General features: G+C 44.3%; 1 protein-coding gene across 1 annotated transcript in view; it reads left to right on the top strand.

Moving 5' to 3' along the window:
* Window positions 1-700: 700 nt before the first annotated feature.
* Window positions 701-26,780, top strand: part of SUSD1 (sushi domain containing 1) — a 94,605-nt gene continuing 68,525 nt past the window's right edge. The window contains exons 1-5 of the mRNA XM_080667893.1: window positions 701-852; window positions 14,404-14,517; window positions 16,134-16,289; window positions 25,227-25,379; window positions 26,026-26,205. Of these exons, the coding sequence (XP_080524019.1) occupies window positions 747-852; window positions 14,404-14,517; window positions 16,134-16,289; window positions 25,227-25,379; window positions 26,026-26,205 (709 nt within the window). The 5' untranslated portion in view covers window positions 701-746. The remainder of the gene's footprint in view (window positions 853-14,403; window positions 14,518-16,133; window positions 16,290-25,226; window positions 25,380-26,025; window positions 26,206-26,780) is intronic.

The following is a 26,780-nucleotide window of genomic DNA, read 5'->3' as shown; positions in this document are numbered from 1 at the left end:
TGTCGCCATCTCTGCATATGCCTTTCTCACCTGCTTAGTTTCCGCTCCCACGTTTCTCTCATCCTCAGGGGTTTAGCTTACTTCCTGGAGCAAAAGGACCCCCTGCCAGCCCCTCTACCACCACAACTCTGTCGCCCTTTAAGGTCCTGTCACCTGGTCAACGCTGTCGCCGCTAGGTCGCCTGGGCCAGCGGCTTCTCGCCCTTTGTTGTGCGTTTGCACAACAAACTCTTGCCCTTGAGCTCCAGCCACTCACGCGGGTCTCCCACTTCCCACAAGATTCCTGCTCCTTCTGTCCCTCAAACTCCCTTTGCCATCCCGGGGTGCCTCCCTGAGCCCCCGACCGCCTTGGATGCCACGTCCGATTCAACACGCTCAGGGCGCGATGGCCGTTCCCTCTGGCACAGTCGGGACCCTCTGCTCAGCTGTGTCGCTATCTGCCTGGTGGCTGCACCCACTTTTGGAACCTACGCGCCCCGAGGGCCGGCCCCTGTCTCTGCCCCTGTGTGTCCCCAGGGCCACGAGCGCCGGGCAGGTGCACGAAGGAGAGGAGAGACCGAATGAATGAGCGTCTGCGGAGGGCGCAGGCAGGGCCCGCCGCCTCCCAGGACCCCGCGGCGCTCTCCGCTCCGCCGCGCCGCGCCGGAAGCGGCCGGGCCGGCCCCCTCCCCGCGGCGCCCGCCGCCTTATCTCGGCGCCTCGGGCCCCAGGAGGAGACGCGGGCGCCAGGAGGGACGCGGCGGCGGCATGGGCCCGGGGCCGCGGGGCGCGGGCCAGCCGCCTCGCCGCCTGCTGTCGCTGCTGCTGCTGCTCGGCCTGGCCCGCGGCGCGACCGGAGAGCGGGGCGCCGACGGTGAGTGCGGACAAGCGCGGGCGCCGCTCGGGGGCCCCCGGGGCGCCGGCTGGGCCTCCACGAGGCTGGGCGCGCCCGAGGCGCGCTTCCCCGCCCCTGGGCCGGACCCGCGCAGGCTCGGGCGTAGGGCGCAGGTGGGGCTGCCCTGGCCGTTGGGGATCAGGAAGGCGGGGCTCAAAGAAGCAGGAGGGGCTCCCCGCCCGGGCCTTCCCGCCCCATCCCAGAGCCGCTGGAGAGACCTGTTTGGAGATTGCCTTGCCCGCGCCCCCGAGGGACTGAGGGGCGCTGGGGGCTGGGCGGTGGCGGCGCCCCAGGGTGAGCCGCCCGGCCTGGGAGGGCGTTCCGGCTTCACTGTCACGCTGCTGGCTCTGCAGTAGCTTTTGCATAACAAATTCTAGAAGCAATTTTCTTTCTAACCTTTTAATTTTTTCACCTTGAAGATGAGGTAAGATGCTCATATGGTGAGAATAATAAAGTATAAAGTTTACAGGAAGAAAGTATTCATTAATTCATTCAACAGATGGCCTTTGTTTCCCTGTAGGGTGTGATAAGGTCTTTATGCTGGACCTCAACGAGTTCATCTGCAGGTGACAGACAAGCAAAGAGTCCATTTCCAGGCAATTGGAATAGTCCCCCCTCCACCAACACCTTCAAACGCAGTGCTGAGTTCAGACCTGTAGGGGAGGGGGCATTTACCCAAACAACTGTAAGAGAAGGCAGATGCCATAGGTGCTTTGAGAAGAGGAGAGAGGGATTACTTTTAGCTCAGGAATCGTGGCCTCATGGGTGAGGTGGCCCTTTAACCAGACCTTCAAGGATTGGTGATATTTGGATAAGGGAAGATGAGAGAAAGGCATCCCAGCTCATGGCGGAGGGCACAGTGAGCACTCCACAAATATGTACAGAAAGATGAATTCCAGACGGAGGGACAGGAAGCAAAAGCAGGGGGCCTGCAGTTCCATTGGATTGTAGGAGATGGCTGGGAAGTGAGGTGGAAAAGCAGATTGGATTGAGCCAGAAGGCAGGGTGTCTTAACGGGCAGGCCACGGCATTTAGACCTAGTTATTTCTGGGCAGTGGGAAGCCATTGGAACTGATTGCAGGTGTCTGTACAGAGTGATATAAAAAGTGTTTATAAGGAAACCCTCTAACTTAATAAAACCAAACACTGGTCCTGATGTGGAAGGAACTTCTATGTAAGGGAAAAGGGGGGGGGGGTGCTTTGCACTCAGACTCTTGTCCCTTCCAAATTTTCTTTATTTGGGACTTTTACCATCACTGGTGGGTATTTCTCTTGATGGCTCAACCTTCTGAAGTGGCCATTTTTGTACATCTGGTGCTCTGGTAGGCTTTCTAACGTCCTTCCCTAACGTGGTCTCCCATGGCAGTGGCATGAAAGCTTGTAGACCCTTGGAGCCTATTTCAGAATAATCTCTCTTTTTTTGGTATAATTTTTAATTGAATTTATTGGAGTGACATTAGTTAAAATTATATAGGTGTCAGGTGTACAATTCTATAATACATCATCTACATATTGTATTGTGTGTTCACCACTCTATCCATCACCATTTATCTCTCCTTTACCCTCTCTATGTCCTTCCGTTTCCCCCCTCCTCCTGTTAGAATCTTTGTATTAAGACTCTCTAGACTAGCAAACTGTCCAATGTAGTCTCATCGAATTGTTGGGCTAAGATGGTTGAACAAAGTAACTTTCTCAGGTCATCCATCTGCAAGTACTTAAAGGCTGTGGGATGAATTTTGGGAAAAAGAAGTCAGGGTTGCCTGATTGAACCTTCTCTCCCTATGCAGGCGTTCTCCCTTCATTTACAACCTTGGAGAATGTAATTTTATTAAGAGCAGGTTTCTTTATAATGGACAAAGTGGGGAATGACCGGAGCCATAGAGCCATTGAGGAAGTTGTTGCAATAGCTGGCCTAGAAATTCTAAGGACTAGCTTCACAGTGTGACAGCAGGAGAAGGGGGAAGTGGATCCAGAAGGACTTAGTTACAGACATGAAGGTACAAGGGAACAGAAGATGAAAGATGACAGTAAGGGTTGGGGACTGGGTGATTTGGGTCTATGGTTCTCTAGGAGGAGCAAAAAAATTTGGGAAGAAAGATGACCAGTTGTTTTATTATATACGTACTAGGAGCCCAGCCCGCGATTTGAAATCGTGTGGTGCCACCCACCCTCGAGTCACCGGTCCGGCCCTGCCTCCCTCCCCGGGCCCCACAGCAGCCGTGGCCACTGCTGTTCAGGCCCTCCCCCAGCGCAGGCACGGAGGCCCCTGCCGCCCCACCCCCAACGCTGCGCATGCAACCTCCTCCTGTCTCGGTTACCCGTTAAGGTGTCCCGGTTAATTAGCATATTTCTCTATTTTATATATATATATTATTGATTTTTTACAGAGAGGAAGGGAAAGGGATAGAGAGTTAGAAACATTGATGAGAGAGAAACATCTATCAGCTGCCTCCTGCACACCTCCTACTGGGCATGTGCCCGCAACCCAAGTACATGCCCTTGACCGGAATCGAACCTGGGACTCTTCAGTCCGCAGGCCAACGCTCTATCCACTGAGCCAAACTGGTTAGGGCTGTATTTTTTAATATGACAGTTTATTATCTCACTTAAGTTTGGAAGCTGTGTAGTTCCTGGCTTGATTAAGTTAAACGATTAATGCCATCATCAGGTGCCTCCAGTTTTCATGTCTGGCTGACTAGTTGTTTTAGATAACCTGGATTGGAGGTGATATTAGGGCTTTCGGATTAAATGAGTAGGGAGTTAAGACTGACAGGAGATGTCTGCAAATGATGTAGACTTGATGGTCACTTGGAACCTATGGTTAATAAGACTTAGAGGACCAAGGATAGATTTTGCGGGGAGATCAAATTTAGGTGGTAGATGACAGCAGAGGAGAAAGAGCAGCAGCTACAAAGGTAGGAGGAAGACTGGGCTAGCAGAGCATCAAGGAAACCAGGGGAGGAAATTCCAAGGAGGTGGAGATGGAGAAGAAGAAGGCTTTGGGTTTGGTGACTCAGGTCTGGGGTGAGCCAGCTCCAGCAGAGCAGTGAGGGTGTGAGTCAGATACAAAAGGCTCTAGAGCAGTGATTTTCAACCCGTGTGCCACAAGACCTTTTAAAACATGCAGTACCTGAGTATTTAGTCAGGGGCACTGACCTCTTTTCTCTTAGATTGTCCAATAAAAAAAATGACAACGGCCAACACAACAGTAGCCATCTGGTTGGAGGGAATCAAAATTATGCCTAATTTTTTGGGGTCATATTGGCCAAAAATATAGTTTTTGGTGTGCTTCAGAATTTTAGTAATTAGTTTATCTGTGCCATAAGATGAAAAAGGTTGAAAAATCCTGCTCTAGAGGGTACAGAGACTTTGCTGCAGAGTGACTGCTCTTTAAAGAAGGGAAGGAAATGGAAGGTAGCATTTAGTGGGGCTGGCCAGGTCAGTTCAATGATATTTTGGTGGGGGTTAAAGGTGGTAAAGCAGACTCAGAACATTTTAGACTCGGGGGCATTATTTAGTAGAAAGGAAGAAGATAAAGATGCAAAAATAAATGAGATACTCTCTGGAGCAGGTCAATAGGCAAAGTGGGTCTACAAGTGAGAAAGCTTAGTTTCAGGAAGGGGACCGAAGGAGAAGAATGGAGAACCGCTCGTCCCTTCCCCCACAGCTGTCTTCTCAGCGAGTCTATTCATATTTCCAAACCAGCCCCGCTGTGGGACTCCCTGGAAGCCCCCTGGCGTTCTATGGTCCCTTTTGCAGTACCAGCAACACCATGCCCATGCCTCCGTACCATATTTGTATGGGGCACACACTATTCACACACACATTTCTATGGTCCTCTATACACTTACACCAGTGTAATTGTTAACTCGACTGAACGCTCCTTGTGAGTAGGGACTGTGGCTTGTGTTAGGAACCTGGTGTGGAAATAACTGAAGACCACCCAAATAAGAAAAGGCACGGCGATTTAGTCAGAGCTTACTATAGCAAGAGAATCAGCCACCATCACATTTGTCAGAGACTCAAAGGCAGGCCGGGGAGTGTAAAGCTTTCTAGTGGAACAAAGGGGAAGTCTTCAGGTGTGCCCTCGTTGGATGTTGACGGGGAAGCTGGAGGCAGCTTATTGCTGAGACAGGCTGGTAAGCCAGAATAGGGAAACTGAGACAGGTAGTTCAACAGCAGTTTGCATCCGTCTAGTAAATCCCATCTTCCCTAACTTAAGGACACGTAAGAGTACATGGTTTGCACTTCTCCCCAACCCACAGGGTAAATAGTTAAATCACCCTGCTCAGGGAGGGAGAGAGCAGAAATCCAGTTATTGCCATTTGTCAGTCACACCCAATTAAGTTAAGAGAATAAATCTCATTTTGGTACATCAGCATAAAACTGATGAATGTTCTATTGAGATCCTCCCCTAAAACTTCCCTTAAACTCCCAGCCTTTAAAACCCTCAAAACCAAGGTCCCAGCACATGCTCTCCCTCCCACATCTCCTAAACACTAAAGGGCCCCATGAGGCTTGCAACCAGGGCAGCAACGGATGGGGCAGTTTGTCACAAGCAAGCCCCCTGAACCTGTTCCAAGGCCCCCTTTTCTCTGACTTCTTAGTCTGACTTCTCATTTCCCCACCTAGTCCCTCCTGTTATCCTAGCCCTTCCTTGATTCACTGTCCCCAGCTTTGATAAACACCCTCTAAAACCCACCTGGACTTGTGAAAATTTCCCTACACAAAATCAGGAATCCACACACTACCTGCTGGCCCCAGGCAGACCAGCTGAGTTCCAGGTCCCCTTTCCAGGAACACTACCAACAGGAGTCCTTATATGATTGGTTAGGGGAGCATATTTGGCTTTCCCTGATTGGTCCTAAGTGGAAATGCTGGGGCGGGGTAGGGGAGCAAAAATTAGGGAAGTTGGCTGTTAACTAAGTCCTGGCTATTTGGGACTGATTGCTAAAGAGGCCATGGTTTAACTTCCTGGGCTGATTGCTATAGATTGTGGGTCAGAGTTCTGTTTTTATATATGGCTTGGTCATTGTCCATTTGTGTGTTCCGTCTCTCACTGAATTACATTTAATTGTTATTAAAGATGTTTTGGCGAGAAGATCAGCGAGAAGAGACCGGGGGAGCCAGTCAGATGGTCTGTGTGAGCAAAGTGTGAGAGCATAGCTGGTGGAGCAGGAGGGTGTTGGTTGGTGGGTGGGTGGGGTGTCAAGCCTGAGGGGAACAGAGAGGTTAGGCATGGTAAGGATGGGTGGAACCAGTCAGTCCTGTTTCTTAACCTTTTTCTGGCATTGCTCTGAGTGTGGGAGTGGCTGGGGGACTTGTTGGCTCAGGCCTGGCTGGGGTTTGGAAGGCCAGAGGAGGATGGGCAGAGGCCTTGAAAATCTTGGGGGAGCAATGGTGGAGAGGGTTGGGGAAGATGTTCTGTAAAAAGTGCACCTGACTTTACTACTCATGTATTTCATCGGCTTGGCCTTCACTCTGTTATCATGAATCACAGCAGCATATTCACTCTTTAGCGTGGGGAAGTAGAGGAAAGAGGGAAAACAGGGAGTGAATTGTTTTGGAGTGACTTACAGTTGCTCCAAGTAAGGGAGCAGGATCAGAGCCCAGGAAGATCTCCACCATGGCCTGTCATCCACCTCCAGAGACTTGGTTCTGGGCAGTCTTCTGGTCAAATTCTGAAATGGGCTCCTGAGGTCTCTGCAGCCTGAGGTAGCAAGTGGCCTGTTGGCCTCAGCTCTGCAGGGACAGTGACTGAATTGCCAGATTAAAAGAAAAAAAAAAAAAGTATTTAGCCCAGCCGGTTTGGCTCAGTGGTTGAGCGTCGACCTATGAACCAGGACATCACAGTTTGATTCCCCGTCAGGACACATGCCTGGGCTGTGGGCTCGATCCCCAGTGAGGGGTGTGTAGGAGGCAGCCAATCAGTGATTCTTTCTCATCATTGATGTTTCTCTCATTCTCTCTCCCTTCCTCTCTGAAATCAATAAAAGTATATATTTTTTAAAAAAGTATATAGCCTGCTCAAGAATGATATAGCCTGGTGACACCAGGACAGGAACCTGAAATGTGGCCTAAATATAGGGCTCCTCAAAACTCAGGAGCATTGAAATGGGGCACTTAATAGGGGTTGGTTCCTGGTCTGGAGGTCAGGGGTGGGGCCCTGTTACTGTACTAAAGGGGTCTGTTTGCTTTCGTGCATCAAAGCCCAATCAAACTCAAACAGTAATTTGCAGCCAAGAAAGTAAGGGTCTATTAGTTGAGGAAATGGCTCTAAGCCTAGAGTCACAGGTAAGCTAGTGCTCAAAGACCTGGCTCCCTGATGACTTCCAGGGGATGGGTTATGTAGGGGAAACATCATTAATCATGGTGGGCAAAGGAGTTGGGGTCCTGGGCTCTCCTGATTGGTTGGGGCCAGTGTAGTTAGTAGTTAGTTTCCATTGTGTCAGGTCTTGATGTCAGCCGTGGCATTGTTCTGTCTGGTCTCATGAAGATGTGGTCTGCTTTCATGGGGCTGGGGGCTGAAACACAACTGAAGTCAAGATGTTATCTTTTTTTTTTTTTTAATATATTTTATTGATTTTTACAGAGAGGAAGAGAGAGGGATAGAGAGTTAGAAACATCGATGAGAGAGAGACATCGATCAGCTGCCTCCTGCACGCCCTCTACTGGGGATGTGCCCGCAACCCAGGTACATGCCCTTGACCGGGATCGAACCTGGGACCCTTCAGTCCGCAGGCTGGCGCTCTATCCACTGAGCCAAACCGATTAGGGCCAAGATGTTATCTTTAGCTTCAAGGAAACTGTTTCTGTGGTTAACAGACCTGAGGCTTCCTTATGAAGACATTTTGATACTGACCTGAATCTGATGTCCTAAGGCTGGGGTCCTCAAACTTTTTAGACAGGGGGCCAGTTCACTGTCCCTCAGACCGTTGGAGGTCCGGACTATAGTTTAAAAAAAAAAACTGTGAACAAATTCCTATGCGCACTGCGGGCCCGGGACGAGTCGGCTGCTAAGCAGGACAGGCAGCGGCACCCGGCGGGCCGGATAAATGTCCTCGGCGGGCCGCATGTGGCCCGCGGGCCGTAGTTTGAGGACCCGATTAATGATTAAGGAAAGGAGTGGATGGACAAAAAGGAGAAAGGGTCATGTTAAACAAGTTTCTGCTCCCTCAGAGCCCCACTGCAAGTTGTTCTTGGTCCAAGGGGAAAGTGGACAGAAAGGAAGCTGAGGGCCCTATAACCATTTTATGGGAGGAGAGGTTATGGGTTCTTGTAGGCAATGTCAATCACGGGTTGGGCAGAGAAGGGAAATGCCATCTGGTTCACATTGCCCTGCATGTATTCAATTGCTTGGAAGAGTAGAGTGCTCTCTGTTTTGGAGGGTTTTAAAGCAGAGGCTATGCTTTTACTTGTTTCTGTGAGGGATGCTGGAGAGGAGAATATATGAGGTTCCGTGGGTCCCTTCGCTTTCTGGAATTTGATGCAGTCTCTTACGAGCAATGCAGTTTTGCGCCATGTTGTAGTAGATGGGAGATGCTTTCTCTTCCTGAGTTTGGTGCCTCCTTTGCTTATTTCCTCAGGTCATTTCATTGGTTTCCACGTGTCTCCATAAGTTTGAGATTCAGGATCTCAGGAGGTTGTGCTGGGCATCTGTTGGTCTAACTGTGAATGGCTGGGGGTTAGATGAAGATTCAAATGCAAGCACTCCGTTTGTGCTTTTAAACTACCTCCTTCCCTTTGTATTGTCGAAGTCCACCTGCTGTTATTTCAGAAGTACCTTTAAATTCTTGCTTGGTATTGAAATCAGGAGCAGAGGAGCTTGCTTAGGCTGGCAGCCACCATTCTGGCCAGGTGTGGGTTTACTTGGTGTTCGGTGGAGAGGAGGGAGGGGTGAGCAGCTCAGAAAACCGGAGGAAGCTGATCTTCCAACTTCTGAGTCAGGTGTTACCCAGGAGATTTGGGGAAGGCAGGGAGTTATTTAAAATAAGATATTATGGTTCCTAGAATATCAGCCCCATGAACAGGTAGGCATCTGTTCACACAAAAATGTTGCTTTTTTGGGTTTTTGCATCAATGCAGTTATTTATCACTCTCTTCGTTAGTAAAATTGGCTAGCTGTCATTTATTCATTAACAAAGAGTTGTTGAGTGGTTGTTATAATAGTGCTAACATCTTCTATTTGCTTCTCATGTATTAACTCATTTACTCTAATTCTCACAACAACCAGGTTTGTTATTATCCTTACCTTACAGATTTATAGGAAACTGAGGCAGAGGGATTATTAAGGATTCCACGACTAGCAAGTGGCAGCATTAGGACTGTAGCCCAACTAATCTCTCTCTTAACCCTGCTCTTAATGACTATGACCAATACCAGGCACTGCATCTTGTGTGACTTGTTTCTGACAATAATAACAATATCTACAGAAAGAGACATAAATATTTATGTACATGACCTCAGTCTAGTGCTTTAGAGCTCATATAGCATTTATATTTCTCATTTAATCCTCACAACACGATCTCCATCTCAGACTAAACTGGAGGACTGACAGTGTGCGGTCACTAGGGAGCAAGAGAGAAGATGCCAGCCTAGGTGTCAACCTCTCTGTGTTGGATGTGGCTAAAACTGGCCTGGTCCCTGCAGCGAGGAGAAGTGAAGTGAATCAGGTTATCGCACACTCATAGTGCTCTTCCTGTTGGCCTGGAGAATTCCTCTCCCTGGGCTTCTCCTCTCTGTCACATTGCTCCCAGTGCTATGCTTTGCATCAACGGAGACTTGGTGGAAGACTTCCTCAGCGTTACTTTTACCTTCCCCAGGATTCCGACCCACATCCTGAGGTTGAGCTAGACTCGCGGCACAGCTCATAGTGTGGTCCCCCTGGGAGCTTGTCGGAAATGCACATTCTCAGACCCCACCCCACCCTTACTGAACCCGAATCCCTGGGGATTGGTTCTGTTTTAATGAGCTCTCCAGGTAGGGTGACCCACTGTCTTGATTTGTACCGAACTGAGGGGTTTCCCAGGACACAGGACGTTTAGTATTAAAACCAAGACAGTTTCATCACCCTAATTCCAGGTGATTCTTTTTTTAAAAAATATGTATTTTTTTATTGGTTTTTATTTAGAGAGAGAGGAATGCAGAGGGAGAGAGAGATAGAAACATTAATGATGATAGAGAATCATCTATCGATCAGCTGCCTCCTGCACGCCCCGCAATGGAGATCTAGCCCACAATCCAGGCATGTGTTCTGACCAGGAATCGAACCGTGACCTTCCACAGTGACACTCAACCACTGAGCCACGATGGCTGGGGTTGCCCTTTTCTTTAGGACAAGTTTTTTTGTTTTTTTTTCTTTTTCCCCCAAGAAGCTATTTGGTCCTTCAAGCATTTGAACTCAGAGGGCCACCCTACAAGGCTGTGCAGAATATGCTAATTGTGGCTGAGAAGTCCTTGGTAACCTAGCATACAGTTTGTCTTTTTTTGCCAGTATTACGAACAAACATTTATTGAGCCAAACAAACCAGGTACTGTCCTTGGAGTTACACTTATGCTAAATTATTCTGAATGGGTCTTTAAAACAGGCATCCTGAGGATGAAGTGTCAGAACATTAGAGGGAGAGGACTTCAGGGGCCATTTAACCCAACTACTCAAATGGGAGCTTGGTAGAAATGCAATATATAGGGCCCCACCCCAGACCAACTGAATCAGAGCCTGCAGTTTAACAAGATCCTCAGGTAATTTGAATGCATTTTAAAATCTGAGAAGCCCAAAGCCCTTGTTTTACAGATGAAGAAACTGAGACTCGGGGAGATTAAGTGATTTGCTAAAGGTCACACATGAATTGGACTCAGGATCCCGTTCCAACTCAAGTCCAGCGCTTTCCTCTATACCTGGCTGCCTTCCTACAGGGCCATATTTTGTTTGTCTGGTTCTATCTATTGAATGAACTTGAACTTAATTAAATTTATTTAAAAATACTTTCGATTCTGTCCTTCACTAATTCAGGTGGGACTGCCTTTAATTTATCTGAATTGGTGGTACTTATTTGTTTCTTAATTTCTTGTGTGTTTATTCGGTTCACTCAACAGTTATATGAAGTAATCATTTTCCACATGATAAAAGTTTCTAGCCCTGCTGGTGTTACTCAGTGGTTAGAGCATCAACCTGTACAACAGAGGGTCACGGGTTCGATTTCCGGTTAAGGGCACATACCTGGGTTGCAGGTTCGATCCCTGCACTGGTGAGGGTGCATGTAGGAGGCAACCAATCAATGTGTCTCTCACATTGATGTTTCTCTCTCTTCCATTCTCTAAAACTCAGTGGAAAAAATATTCTCAGGTGAGGATTAACAAATGGAACTGCATGTATATAAATGCTGCCATCTTTATAATGACAAGCATACTATATAAGAAAAAAAAAAATCAAACATTTTACCACTTTTTTGGTTGGTTTTATTAGGTGGTGTTTATATTTATTATTGTACTGTACACACACACTGATGTTCGTCATTTTTTGGTAGATCACAACTGGGACCGTGGACTTGACCCAGCATCCATTTCATTTATTTATTTATTTATTTAAAAAATATTTTTATTGATTTCAGAGAGGAAGGGAGAGGGAGAGAGAGATAGAAATATCAATGACGAGAGAGAATCATTGATTGGCTGCCTCCTGCATACCCCCCAGTGGAGACAAAGCCCGCAACCTGGGCATGTGCCCTTGACCGGAATCGAACCCGGGACCTTTCAGTCCGCAGGCCAATGCTCCATCCACTGAGCCAAACCAGCCAGGTCAGGATCCACTATTTTAAAAGTACCTCCAGAATTTTGGTTGCATGTGATGATGAAGTGACAGTGTCCCTATGGAACTGTTTTAAAGTATGTGTCACAATGTCCAATGTTGACATATGTTTAACCCATACTGACGCGCATGTAGGTAGGAGGCTCATTCTCACTTTGGCTTTGTCTGTTATCCCTGTTTTCAGGAGCTTTTCTGGTCCATTTTCTCCTCGTTGTAAAACTCCCTCTGATGCCCGGGTTAGTGAGAGGAATCTGGGTATCTAGCTACTCCTTAGACATATTTTCACGCAGTTACTTGAACTTTCAGGCCTCTCCCTTCTGAGGTACTCAGTGACCCTGATTCCTGAGTTTTTCGGGAGTGGCTTTTAGTTCTTCCTCTTTCAGGCAATTCCCATATGTCCACTTCTTCCATCTTCTGAAATATTGTTAACATCCTTCGTCTGCTATCATCTTTCCTCCCAGGGTCCACCCCTTCCTAGTCCTTGTTGTCATTTCGTGGGGGTGGGGTTGAGAGTGTATTGAATCTGTGGCATTTAACTAGAAGTCTTTCATTTGTAATTTTAAAAAATGTTTTATGGCCCAGCGGGTGTGGCTCAGTAGTTGAGTGTCAACCTATGAACCAGGAGGTCATGGTTCGTTCGATTCCTAGTCGGAGCATGTGCCCAGGTTGTGGGCTTGGAGGCATGATTCCCAGTAGGGGGCATGCCCGAGGCAGCTGATCAATGATTCTCTCTCATCATTGATGTTTCTTTCTCTCTCTCTCCCTCTCTGAAATCAATAAAAACATATTTTAAAGAAATGTTTATGTATTTTTGTTATAAGCTCTTTCTGATTCCTGTTTGTGCACACTCTTTTTTACTCCCTCTCGAGTCTTACTTGAGTTTTGACTATTTTATTGGCCTTTATGATGCACTGACTTTGGGGAAAGATTTTGTTTTAATGAATTTGAATATATTTTCTAATTTTTAACATCTTTTTTATTTTCACTAAATCCTAACCCTCCCCCCATAAACCTCTATTTTGTTTTTTCATCTTTTTTTAAGCTTCCTGCATTAAAATTCTAAGGTGTGTGTTTTCCCTGGCTATCTGCTTTGCTTTCTCTCTTTTAAAGCATAAAGGCATGTGAAACTCAAATTTTCTAGAGTAGACAACTTTTTATATCTGGCAGTAAACATTTCAATTTTTATATCCTCTTTGTCCCAAGAATTATTTGGGAGAGTGTTCTGTAGTTGCAAGTAGGTTTTCTTATAGGGACACTAGTCTTAAGTTTTATTTTGTAGTTTTATGACATTATTACATGGTAGTCAGATAGTAGGACTTCTACAATTTCTACGTTTTACAAATTTGCTGTATTTTTCTTTATGGTCTGGGTCTGATAAATTTTTTTAAAAAATTCCCTGGTTAATTTGGTATTAGTAATAAGTAGTGGTTTGTCTCGTTTCTGTGTTACCTTTTGTTTAAAAAGCAAGCAAGCATGGTTAAGAGTATTGAGAAATCTCCCTGTCTCAGTTGGTTTCCTGCCTGGAGTGGCCCGAGGGCTAAGTCTTTATTACCAGGGGAGTAATGGGGCCAAGACTGAGATGAAATTCCATGCGAAAGGTTCTCCTTACCGGGCCACTCCTGAAATTACAGACACTGATTGTGCAACACGATAGCTCAGCAGCTTCGGGTAGAAATTCTTGTTTTATCTTGGGCCATATATCACCATCTGATAGATTTGGATGTTTCACAAGTTTTAGCCCTAAACCGTTTTGCTGCTTATCTAAGTAACTGGGATCTGGCCATCCTGCTGGGACCCTGCTGTTATCTCACTGGCATTGTAAACACATTCACTTTTTCCCTAAGGAAAACGGATAGGGTAATAGAGAAGTTTTTCTACCCTCCATTTGCTTTTTGAAGTATAGCAAGTAGGATTGTAAGTTCCTCTCTTCAGTTGGTCAATACAATGTTTACACTGTATAAATAAAGACATATGGGCAAATGACGTAGTCATTTCATAATTCCAAGCTGGGAAGACAGAGCTGGAACAGAGTATAATGACAAATTAACGTGGTTGATGGGAGAATATACAGGTGTTAGGGAAACACAGAGGAAGAAGATACATTTCATTTTCTTTGAGAATGAGGGAATGGGGAAGATGTCAGTGAGAATATGATGTTGAAGTTGGGTCTTGAAATAGGAATAGGTGCTAGGCTGGACAGAGATGGAGGGATAGGCATTTTTTTTGTATATATGTGTACAAGTGATGAGAAAGAATCATTGATCAGTTGTCTCTTGCATGCCCCACACTGGGGATCGAGCCCGCAACCCCGGATGTGGCCCGACCGCCTAGTTTATAGGCTGATGCTCAACCACTGAGCCAAGCCAGCTGGGTGGGATAGGCATTCTAATAGAAGTATGAGTGGATAGCATGTATGGGAAAGACGAGTTGGTCTTCTCCCCAGAGAACACTGTGTGTGGTTTGGGTTTGGGAAGGGTGAAGCTGGGGGAGCTAGCCTGGAGTCAGGCCATTAAGAGCCTTGATGGCCAGGTAGAGGGATTTGCACTTTACTCGGTGGGCAATGAGTAGTAAGTGTAGGTTTTTAAGGAAGGGGTCAGTTCCTTTTTAATTTTGGTATTTAAATTTTGGTTCTCCATCATAAATGTTTACTACCCAAAATATGATTCGTTGACAGTAGGTAACTGATTTTTTTATTTTTCTGAAATATACAATTTATGATTCAGGTTTAGACATCTGTGCCACGTGCCACGAACATGCCACCTGCAAGGAAAGAGAAGGGAAGAAGATGTGTATTTGCAAATATGGATTTGTGGGCAATGGGAGGACTCAGTGTGTTGGTAAGTTCTGAATCCTGTGTTAAGTTGAAAAGTTGAAGGAACCAAGAAACAAGGTTCTTTAGTGGTAAAGAGTTGATGTCTTTGGGAAGAAAACATTGTTATTTTTTTCACTGTTTTTAGTACAAGAAGTTTTGTCAACGATAATAACTCTTTGTTTTAGTGTTTGGATATATCTTGTCTCTAGGGTTTCCAAGGAAGTATCCCTCATGTTAGAGGTCATTGAACTTGAATTTCTGGAAACTCTCTGGCCTACTACAAATTTGAAATGTGTTTTAGGTCTTGAATTTAACTTAGTAACTTAAGTCAATATTGAGTTTTCTTAATTTCTCTGGTTGTTTTGATGTAAAACTACTTATATTAGTATCATGAGAAAAAAACAAAACATAATTGCCTATTAGACTTTTTGGCTAATTGATGAAATACTGTTGCTTTGAGTCTTATGTCGAGCAGTATCCATCCTCCATATTGTGTGTGGTTATGACCTTTTGGAGTCTTGGGTGACTTAAAAGAACGTAAAGACCTTTAAGCTAGAAGCATTTGAGATTATTTTTTGCCTCACGGTATCTACCATGCCACGACAGTGAGACAACATCCAGGTTCAGGACCAATTCAGAGAGAGGGAGTGTTTCACAGCAACTTACAATAGTGAGTGCTACTCTAGTCACAGTGTCCTCCCAGCAATCTTGTTACATGCAGTCAAAACATTAATAGTTTTGCCTTGAGGCTGTGGACTGGCAGTGTACACAACTTTGTTGTGGTATCTTTGTATTTTTTCTCTCCCTAAAGTTCAAAAAGTCATGTTCGACTTCACAGATACGAGCTTTCACAATCACATTGCTTATTTTTTTTAACCTATTGTCTATGGGTGCTTTCAGGCTCCAAAAGCATGGCCGAGCAGTGTTAACCAGAGGCCGGTGACTGGCCCTTTACAGCAAGTTTGCTGACTCCTGGGCCTGAGGACAGACGGGAGGGAAGGTTGCTTTCATTTTGCATTGATGTGAAATTACTGAATTCAAAATACTCAGGGCAGCTTCTGTGGGCTCATCAGGCATCCCGCACTCCAGCTCCGCCTCACTGGGCAACGAATATCGTTCACGTGGGTCACTGACCGTTCGCAGGAGCTGCTCCTGCCACAGTAGTAGCCCTGCTCCAGGATGAGGCTAACGTGGTCATGCCTTTGTGTGTCCTGGTAACTCAGAAGTAACAATTTTCCCACTTAATCACCGCACATAAAATTGTCCCCCTTTGGCTTTCATGAAAAAAGCAAGAAGAACGGCTCAGCTGGGAACCTGGGATTCTGCTGGATATATTTCCCCAGGACTAAGACAAGATCTTTTAAAGTGTGAAAAAGTTAAAAAAGAACCCCCTCCTCCCAATCTTCAAATAAGACAGATTTCAGGATGGGGATGTTGGCTTTCTCTCGTGGTTTCCTACATACCTGGCGAGTGACTCCGAGGGGCCCACGTCCTATAGTCTGAGAAGCGCAGTGCCAGGGAAAGAGGCTGGGGACTATGTCCCAGAATATTGATTCCCGAGTCCGCAGCACAGGACAGTGGGGTATTGAACATGGTATGGACTGATGGCCTTTCCTGGATGTTGTCTCAATGTATCAACAGATAAAAACGAGTGCCAGTTTGGGGCCACTGTGGTCTGTGGGAACCACACATCTTGCCACAACACGCTCGGAGGCTTTTACTGCATCTGCCTAGAAGGATATCGAGCCACAAACAACAATAAGACATTCATTCCCAACGACGGCACCTTTTGCACAGGTATTCAGAAGGGCGGGGGGAGAGCTGTGGTGATGGCAACTGGGTGGTGGTAGGACAGTGTCCAGGATTCAGCGGAGGGAGAGGGCAGGGCCAGGACTGGTGTGATTTAAGGGAGGGACTTTGCTGTAAGAAAATTTGTTTTTGTTTTGTTAATCCTCACCCAAGGATATTTTTTTTTCCATTGATTTTTAGAGAGAGTGGAAGGGAGGGAGAGATAAAGAGAAAGACATCGATTGGTTGCTTCCCGCACGCGGCCCAACTGGGGTCAGGGATTGAACCTGCAGCCCAGGTACATGACCTTGATTGGGAATCAAACCTGAGACCCTTCAATGTGCAGGCTGACCACTGAGAAATACCAGCCAGGGCATATGAGTGAGATTTGGACATGGCCTGAGTATTAGTTAGGTATTAGAGAATTATTGTTAATTTTATTAGATAGGATAACAGTGGCATTTAGGATAATGTTCGTATTTGGGGAGACGCATGCTGAAGTATCTGGGGTATTATTATAAAGTACCTAGTGTTATTAGATCTGTAAGCTACTTTAAATGTAAATAATTATTCATTCTTAGGGGTGTGGGTCTATGGGAATTCAGTGTAATGTTCCTTTTACTTTTTAAAATATATTTTTATTGATTTCATAGAGGAAGGGAGATGGAGAGAGAGATAGAAACATCAATGATGAGAGAGAATCATTGATTGGCTTCCTCTTGCACACCCCACACTGGGGATCAAGACTGAAACCCAGGCGTGTGCCTTGACTGGGAATCGAACCGTGACTTCTTGGTTTATAGGTTGATGCTCAACCACTGAGCCATGCCTCTGGGCAGTAATGTTCCTTTTATTGTTCTGTGTGTTTGAACATTTTCATAATAAATAACAAGGGGAGGCCCTCAGAGATGGTGTGTCACCTGCAGGTTCCTGTAACCCCAGATGGGCTGTTTGTTCTTGGGGTGACTCTGGCATGAACCAGCTTGTGCACATTGTCCCCTAAGGTCCCAGGGGTGGGCACCGTGATGCTGGTTCCCAGGAGGTCAGAGTGCTGCTCCTTTTAGAGCTGTGGATGCACCTCCCACAGGAATAAGTGAGGAGTGTAACGTTTGGAACCTCAGTAGCTTAGAGGGTCAGATTTCTGGGCATATGTTGGTTGAATACAATGGGGTGGGCAAAACCCTCCTAATTTTCAGTGGCCCCTCTGTTATCTGACCTCTACTTACATCCTGCCATGATAGTGTAGCTCTTCGGTTTACTTAGAAAATCTTTGAATAGTAATGAAGGAAAAAGGCAGGAAGAGACTGCTGATTCTAAGATGGGTTTGTACAGACCTAATGACTGCCTAAAAGCTTTATTATTTAAAGGTTTCCAGGGAAAAGAAAGGGAGAGGAGAATATGGCTTCTTACTCACCAAGAACCACAGGTTCTGATGCTCTGATTCATTCTCCCTCTTGACCTATACCAAGGTAAAGATCCCTCCAAGGGTCCATTTGATCTATTCTTGACACAAATGAACACATTCCTTCAGAAAAGGCATCTGATAATATCCTGTTGTCTTAGGTAGCAAATTTCCTGCCACATGGTTGCAGAAGCCCAGTGTTGCAGGATTAAATTAGGTTGGTTTAAAAAACAGGTACCAATTGCCCTAGCTGGTTTGGCTCAGTGGATAGAGCATTGGCCTGCGGACTGAAAGATCCCTGGTTCGATTCCGGTGAAGGGCACATGCCCGGGTTGTGGGCTCGATCCCCAGTGTGGGGCGTGCAGGAGACAGCCGATCCGTGGTTCTCTCTCATCATTGATGTTTCTCTCTCTCTCTCCCTCTTACTTTCTCTCTGAAATCAGTGGGGGGGGGGGGGGGGGGAATATACAGCAATTAAAAAAAGAGAAGTACCAATTTAAAACAACCTTACAAGGTGATGAAGATCTGGCGTTCAGTTCATTTGATACACATTTCTCATGCTCTTCTGTGTGCTAAGGCTATGCTAGTGGGAGGAGATTCAGGCAGCTAATTTCAGGATAAAGTATCAATGATAGGTAAGCAAAGGGTGCTTACTGGAAGCCATAATCCACAGGGGCACTTATCTTGGAAGTGGGAAAGGGAATGGGAAACTTACTGGAGGACATGATACCTGAAATTATGTTTTCAAGGTTGTGGAATTTGCCAGGAAAAATTATATTTTAAAATATGTTTTATTGATTTTAGAGAGAAAGGAAGGGAGAGGGAGAGAGAGATAGAAACATTAGTGAGATACATTAATGGAGTCCGCAGCCCTGCCTGACCGGAAATTGAACCAGTGACCGTTAGGTGCATGGTCGATGCTCAACCACTGAGCCACACCAACTGGGCACCAGGAAAAACTTTTATAACTATGTCACTATAGTTCTCAAGGAGATAGTCCACTTATAAAAAGTAGAAAAAAGAAGAAACATTCATGCAAGGGTTAAATAGTTGTCAGCCTAATAAGAACCAATCCTCCTGGAATAAAAAATCTGATCTCGGCCCTGCTTCTATTTATTCTACTTCTTGTAATTATTTAGTGACCTTTCCTTTAAAAAAATTGAGATATAATTCACATACCATAAAATTCACCCTTTTGAAGTATACAGTTCAGTGGTTTTTAGTATATTCACAAAGTTGTGCAACAATCACCACTATTAAATTTTATAACATCATCTCCCCTCAAAGAAGCCCCATGTCCATTGGCAGTCATTCATTCACATGATCTTTCCTCTTGAGGTCTCCATTTATCGCTTGGCGTAAGCTGATGGATTACTTCTCTTGATGATACTGAGTGTCTTTCAGAATCACAGTTGCCACAAGCTGTGGATATTAGCTGTGGCAAAGGCTTAGCAAGTTTTGGGGTATCAGCAGTTAGCCAGCGTTAGCCTGGAACCACAGGATGTGAGTCAGAGCTCTTGAATTAGGAGGAATCCTGTGACCAAATGTTTCTCATACTTTGCAGAGTTCAGGTCAAATTCAGGAGCTGTTTGTAGGCAGCCCCTTTGGATGTCACCAAGGATGGATGACGAATGAGTGCACGGGTTCTAGTGCAGGGGTTCTAGTTGTGGAGAACCTGCAGATGTTGTGACCCCCAGGACTGCCCCCTGAATGACTCCTGGGGATCATGGAAACTTTGCCATGTGCCACACCCCGGAGGAAGAAGCTCTGGGGCACTTCCAGGGTGAGGGTGCTTTGACTTGGGTGGACCGAGGACAAGTAGAGAGAAATGAGACTGCTGTGGAAATAAGGCCTGGGGCTGGCATCTCCCAGCCAACGGGGCCTTGGGAAAGAACCTGGGGTATCCGTATCCTGAGGCTTGAGCAAGAAGCAAGAATAAAGTATGGGGAATGTTAACCTGCAAGCGAGAACTCAGGGATGTCCCCCCTCACTCCCAAAGAGTGGGCAATGGTGCTAACTTAGTCAAGGCCTCTGACGTTTTGAGGTGCAGCTTTGGTGTAACTATCTTTTGATCTAAAATTCACGACCTGAACACTTAAGGCCAGTGCATTTATTGTATATAAATTCTAAATCTCTTAAGAAATAATAGAGATAGATATACAATACCTTTTAAATTAATTGCACAGAATTTATTATATGGCTGTACTATGCTGCTTAACTGATTTTCCCCTCCTCTACTGGGGTTGTTTGTTTTTTCCTATTGTGAGAAATGCTCTAATGTTCATCCTTGTACTTACATCCTTACAAATAATTATCTCCTTATTATACATTCTGAAAGATGGTTTCTGTGTCAAAGGTACACATTTTACATTTCAATACATAGAGCCAGACCGCCTTCCAGAAAGTTCATAGCAATATTCTCTCTGACTGCTACTCACTTCATGAAGGTGTTCCAATTCTTCATATCCTCGCCAACACTGGACAATATTAATAAATGGTGTGCATTTAACAGTCCTGATTTTAAATGGGTGTGTGTTTTCCTCTAACGTGGCTGCCTACGTAAGACACAGGCTTCCTAGCTGAATTTGGCATTTGAGCAGGGAAGGTGGCAGGAAAGAAAATAAATACATTTACTTTCCAAGTTGTGAGGGAATGATTTTTGTCTCATTTTACTTCGTGGAGTTAGGAGGATCTAGTTCTTAGGTGTCGATATGGAGAAAAGTTGGCTTTGAGAACATTTCCATGAACCTGAAAGTTCTGGAATGCGTTTTTCTCGTTGGGTCCATTCTAAGTCATCATATTTCAAAGGCTTCTCAAGACAAGGGCTTGTGTTGGAGGGGCAGTCACGGGCTCGCTTCTTCTTAAACTTTTGCCTCTTTGGCCCTCTTGTTCCAGCTAAGGGCCCTCCAGGTGGATTTTCTGCTCTGTCTTGGAGCAGTCAAGTCCAGTGGAACAAGCCATGTGGCCACTCCCCAGACCCCTCTAGCATTGCTCATGCATGGTCATGCTCAGGCTCAGGTATGAAGGAGTGGCATGTGCCCCAGGAAGATCTGAGTCAGTGGAGAGGCAAGGCTCATTCGTGTATTAACTAACATGTCTTGAGGACCTACGGGCTGCCAGGTACTGTGCTAAGTGTTTCTACACGTTTTATTTAATCCCCACAAAAAACCTATTATAATTAGCTTCATTTTGCAGAAGTGGTTTAGAAAGGTTAAGGAACAGACATTAGTACATCTCGTAAGTAGCATAAGGAGTTCTCAAACCTGGGTCTTTCTGACTTTCAAACCCATGCTATTAGTTGAAAGGGCTAAATATAGAACTCCAGGGCCCTGGGACTAGGTCAGAGTGTCCTGTTCAGTTTTGCTACTTTCTAGCAAGAAATTGTTCTGCTGTGGATAAAGTTAAATAATCCAGTATATAGACTAGGACCGAGGGAATTTCCCCCATTGATTAGTTAAGTATGTTAATAAGGTTGCTTAGAACTCTTTTTCTTCACAAGCAAACATGTATAGGCTTGGAGACCCCATGGAATTTACCAGTATGTGGAGAAGTTGTTCTGATAAACTTAACTGGTTCATCCAGCCAAGATTCTAGAATGGGTTAGAAAAGGGAGAGGTAACAGGGGATTAAAAGTCAAAATCATGCATACTCATCTCAGTGATACATAGTGGATATATCTAGGCTTCATAAAGCAATTGATGATATCTTTGGCAGTGTCTCTGGACGGGAAATTATTGATTGGATGGTCATATACAATTAGATTGTAATGGGAGAGACAGTGTTATGTAACGATTATTTTTTAATATGTCTTTATTGACTTCAGAGAGAAGAAGGGAGAGAGAGAGTGAGAGAGAGAAACATCAGTGATGAGAGAGAATCATCGATCGATTGACTCCTGCATGCTCCCTTCTGGGGATCAAGCTCACAACCCGGGCATATGCCCTATCTGGGAATCAAACCATGACCTCCTGGTTCATGGGTCAATGCTCAACCACTGAGCCACACCTCATGATAACAATGATTATTGTTATGAGGTTGTTGAATGACTGTACACAAAGCAAACTAATTAATGACTGTAGTGACTTATATTCAGCACTGATCAGTACCTAGGAACTCCAAGTCTTTTCCATACCACTGCTGCTTAGCAACATTTTTGCCCTGTAGTTATTTGTACTGTTTATTTTTAGAATTCTACTTAAAAAAAAAAAAGACAACCATTGATTCCCACTATCTTTTGAGGAGTCTGGAGCAGGTGGGTAGGCTGGAAAATGATTTCTGTGACAAAGCCATACATACACACTTTACAAATTCCTCAATGGGATAAAAAAAATCTTGATAAGCTAAAATGATGGAACAAATCTAGAAACATGTTGTATTCTGCAGTGTTGAAATCATCTCTAAAATTTGTCTTAGAGATTGAACTTACGTTATTTATTTAAAAAAATATGTTCTTATTGATTTTAGAGAGAGAAAAGAAGGGAGAGGGAAAAAGAAAGAAACATTGATGTGAGAGAGACACATCGATCAATTGCCTCCCGTATGCACCTCATCTGGGGACCAAACCAAAACATGGCATATGCCCTAACTGGGCATCAAACCGGCGACCTTTTGGTGCACAGGTGACACTCAACCAACTGAGGCCAGGGCTATTTTATGGTATTTTTATTTTAAGAATCCTTCCTTAACAATTGCCAAAAGTATCATGATTTTATTATCAACAGTTGTTGAACCCCAAGTTTTACTTGTTTCATTTCTCAGTACTCCTTGTTGTGTTTTATTATGTCTTTCTCTTTCTTGCCATTGTTTATTCTGATGTTTTTCACTGGCTCCAATATTTTCTCACAGTCTTTTCCAGAAAAGAAATGTCAGTGCTATGATACCTGGTATCACTCATGGTCTGAAAGGTCATTCCTTTGTTTAAATATAGCATGATGTTTTGCTCCATTTTCCTTAGAACTCTGTAAACATTACTCTTTTGCTATCTAGCATTTAGTGTTTCAGACAGGAAGTACTAGGTCAGATGGGTTCTCTTTCCCTCATATATTACTGTTCCTTTCCCTCAGGGGGTTATACATTCTTCCCCTATTCTATGAAATTCAGAATTACTTTTTTTTTTTTTTTAACATTCAGACTTGCTCATTGTAAAAGCTATTTGGATTTGAATACATAAACTGAGGATTTTTAAAAATATTAATTCTTATACATGTACTCCATTCTCTTCTGCAATTCCTCTTAAATGAATACTGATGGTTGCCAAATGGAATGGGGGTGGGGTGGGGAGATGGTAAAAAGGAATACAGAATAGTATAAAAAGTATAATCTTAAAAAAAACAGATATTAAGTATTTTGGATTCATCTTCATATTTTTTTTTGTTCTATACTCTGTCTCACATAATTTATTTTTCTATGTGTTTTTGGAGAATTCCTCAAGTTGGGATTTGCACATTTATTTTTCAGCATTGACTGAGCTATTATTCAATGCCTCCATTGATTGAGTTTTTATTTTTGGCATTCATATTTTGTTTTTAATTTTCAAAACCTCATTTTTTTTATTGACACAGTTTCTTCTTAATCTTGTTTGGACTTCTGCATCTCTTAATTATCTATTACTACATTAATTCTAGTCTCCTGACTCACAAATTTAGTGGCTTAAAACAGCAATTTATTATTTCTCACAATTCCATGGCTAGGTAGTTTCATCACTTGTGTAAATACATTCATCTGGTGGCTGGCCTGGGCTGGTAGGTAAGAGAAGGCCTCTCACACATCTAGGGCCTTCGTGCTGATGGTCAGTTCTCCTCTCTGTGGCCCTCTCTTCATATGGTGTCTCATCCTAGGGCCTCTCTGAGTGAGCTCTCTCCCAAGTAGAATAGCCTAGATTTCCTAACAGCATGGCCACTGGATTCTAAGAGAGAGAAAGAGAAGCTGCAAGGTGTCTTCAGAGTTAGGTCCAGAGCAGGCACAATGTTACTTCTGCCCTGTCCTATTGGCCACAGCAAGTCCCAAGACCAGCCCAAGGGAGCCACACACTCTTGATGGGAGGAGTGGCATGCGAGAAAGGGAGAAGAAGAATTGTTGCCCGCCATCTTTGAAGACAGTCTCCCACAAAGAGTTCCCTAAAGTTTGAAGCACTAAATGTGTAGGTTGATCAGAATTGGTAGTTTTCCCCTGAAATCTATATAATTTTATTAACCACTGTCACCCCAGTAAATTCAGTAATAATAATAAAAAACATTGGTAGCATGTATGGGCTCCTTCAGCAATTGAGTGAATGACTGGTTCCCAAACAATGACCAATGAGTGATGAGGTATTCATTGGTCTAAGACCAAAGAACAAAGAAAAAAGGAGAATATAGTGAATTTCAGTAAAATCCCAAACAAATTTAAAAGGATTTTGAGATTATTTTCTTCCTTCTTTTATGAAATTATGCTGTTCATAGTTTTTCTTGGAAAAAATGTATTGCTGTCAAAATAGAATATTGGCTGCCCTATACTAGTATCAGTCCTCCCAAAATGCCTGGTCTCTGAAATCCCAGACTTCCTCCCGTCGTGCTGCGCCCTGTCCTCTGCCCCCCTGATGGTTCTTGCACAGGTCCTGGGAAACGTGCCACCTCCTTTAAGGTACTTTGTTTCTCCAAGTAAAATTGGTGTATGTGGCTCTGATGGAATTCCTTAAGTCTGTAGTTTTGTTCTCTAAGCCAGTTCAGGGTGGGGCTGGGAGCTGCTGACTAGCAGAGAGGAATCTTTTTCAGACTCTGAATTACTGTGTGTTTTTCTAACCCCTGGACTTGCTACTTCTCATAATCCTTAGTCAGGGGGAGTCTGCCAAGAAGCCTGGCTTACCTTTCTCGAAGCCCGTTTTAAGGCCCCTTTATCTCCGTAAAATTAGTGAGATCCTTCTGAAGTATCCTCTTACTATCTTAGTATCCAATGTTCATTTTTGAAAGCATTTTTTCACTCTTGTCTAAATTATTCTGTATTTAGAGTTCTTTAGATATTTTTAGCATGAGGTTGAGGCCATTCTTATTTTATAGTAACTGAATTTTTAAATCCTCACCTGAGGAAATGTTTTTATTGATTTGAGAGAGAGGAAGGAAGAGAGAGAAAGAGAGAAACACCTATGTGAGAAACATGGATTGGTTGCCTCCCCTACTTGCCCTGACCGGGAATCAAACACACCACCTTTTGACGTACAGGAGGATGCTCCAACCAACTCAGCCACCCAGCTAGGGCTGAAATTTATTAACATACTCTTCTTTTTTGTTCATTTGATTTGGTGTCAGAAAGTTGGTGATGGCTGTTGTTTTTTCTAAATCCCCAGAACAAGGTCACAAGTACTTCTGAGCACCTCTTAGTGAAGGATATCTGAGAAGACTCCTTTAAAAAGTGAAATAAAAGTCATAATACTATTGCACACAAATGCATCCATTTGTAAGCATAGACTGAGAATGTGAAAAATGGTTGTCACAATGTCATCCCCCCTCCCTCATTTTTTCTTTTTTTTCTGTTTTTCTCTCCCTCTTCTATTTGGGATGGGTCTCAAGACATAGATGAGTGTGAGGTGTCCGGCCTGTGTGGGCAAGGAGGACGGTGTGTGAACACTCATGGGAGCTTTGAATGCTACTGTATGGATGGATACTTGCCAGAGAGTGGCCCTGAGCCTTTCCACCCAACCAGAGATGCCACGTCATGCACAGGTAGGTTTCTGCTGAAGAATGCGAGATCGGAAAGTGAGTTCCTACTGGTGGTGATTTTCTGCAGCCCTCACCTCTGTCTGTGGGTCTCTGTTGGGGAGGTAGGTGGAATTATTACTTCCTTTGCACATTTATACAACCTATGAAATAAGCAAATAACAACCTAATCAAGATAGAAGGAGCTATTTTAAAAAGCTAAAATTAGTAAACTTTGGGGATTTTTAGCAGTTAATAGATATTTTGATGGTAACCATTATGTTAGCTTGTAAAACACGGCTGATCTGGTAAGGACCAGCATCTCAAAAGTGACCCTGAAAATGATAAAAGCATATATATCTTAAGGTGTTTTGCAATCTAAAATTTTCACTTCACTGGACTAGGATTCTCTTCAATTAGTATGAGTTAGTGAAGGTTGATTGCCGAATTCGTTCAGTTTTGTGCAAGTATAGATGCTATTACCTATGGCAGGTCAGAAGATTTGAAGAGAGATAATCATTGGAAACATGCGCAAAAGTCATGTGGAAATGAACCACCCTATTGAACATGTGGCTGGGGTCTGTGTGTGTAGGGAGGGGGAAGGGGGTAGAGGTAGAGATTATGAATTTTGAAAATTCACATAGTAATGCATTTGACATTAATTTGTTTGCAGAAATAGACTGTGGCACTCCTCCTGAGGTCCCAGATGCCTATATCATAGGAAATTATACCTCTGGGCCTGGCAGCCAGGTTCGTTATGCTTGCAAAGAAGGGTTTTCCAGTGGCCTGGGAGATATAGTTTCAAGCTGCACAGCCTTGGGCACATGGGAGTCCCCCAAATTAAATTGCCAAGGTGAGTTTTCAAAAGGTTCAGGTTCACAGCCTATACCATATTGAGATTTTCATAGTTCTCTCTTAAGTTTCTCCTTGGGGTGGTGAATGAATTGAATAAACCCAATTAATTCCTTTTTTCCCCTAATAGGTTTTCAGTTAATTCTCTTCAGTTTTCCAGGAATAGTATCCTTTATCATCTGCAAATAATGATAATCCCATCTTTTATTTTTCAACTTTTAAAAAAGTTATGTTTTTCTCTTGATTGGTCACTTGGCTAGTGTTTTCAGAACAAAAATTTAAATATCTGTGTCGACTTTGAGTAGTCTTGTCTTATTCCTGACTTTCATGAGTGGTTTTAGTGTTTCATCATTCACTGATGCTCTTGGCTTTTGATGTTATGTATATCTTTCTTGTTGTTGTTAATCTTCACCCAAGGATATTTTTTTCCATTGATTTTTAGAGGGAGTAGAAGGGAGGGGGAGAGACAGAAAAAGAGACACATGGATTGGTTGCCTCCCACACACCCTCCCACGCTCCTGACCATGGTGGGGGATTGAGCCTGCATCCTAGGTATGTGCCCTTGACCAAAATTGA

This window comes from Plecotus auritus (assembly GCF_963455305.1).
Source record: "Plecotus auritus genome assembly, chromosome: 5".
In the NCBI taxonomy this organism is placed as follows: Eukaryota; Metazoa; Chordata; class Mammalia; order Chiroptera; family Vespertilionidae; genus Plecotus; species Plecotus auritus.
This window is presented reverse-complemented; position numbering and strand designations above follow the sequence as displayed.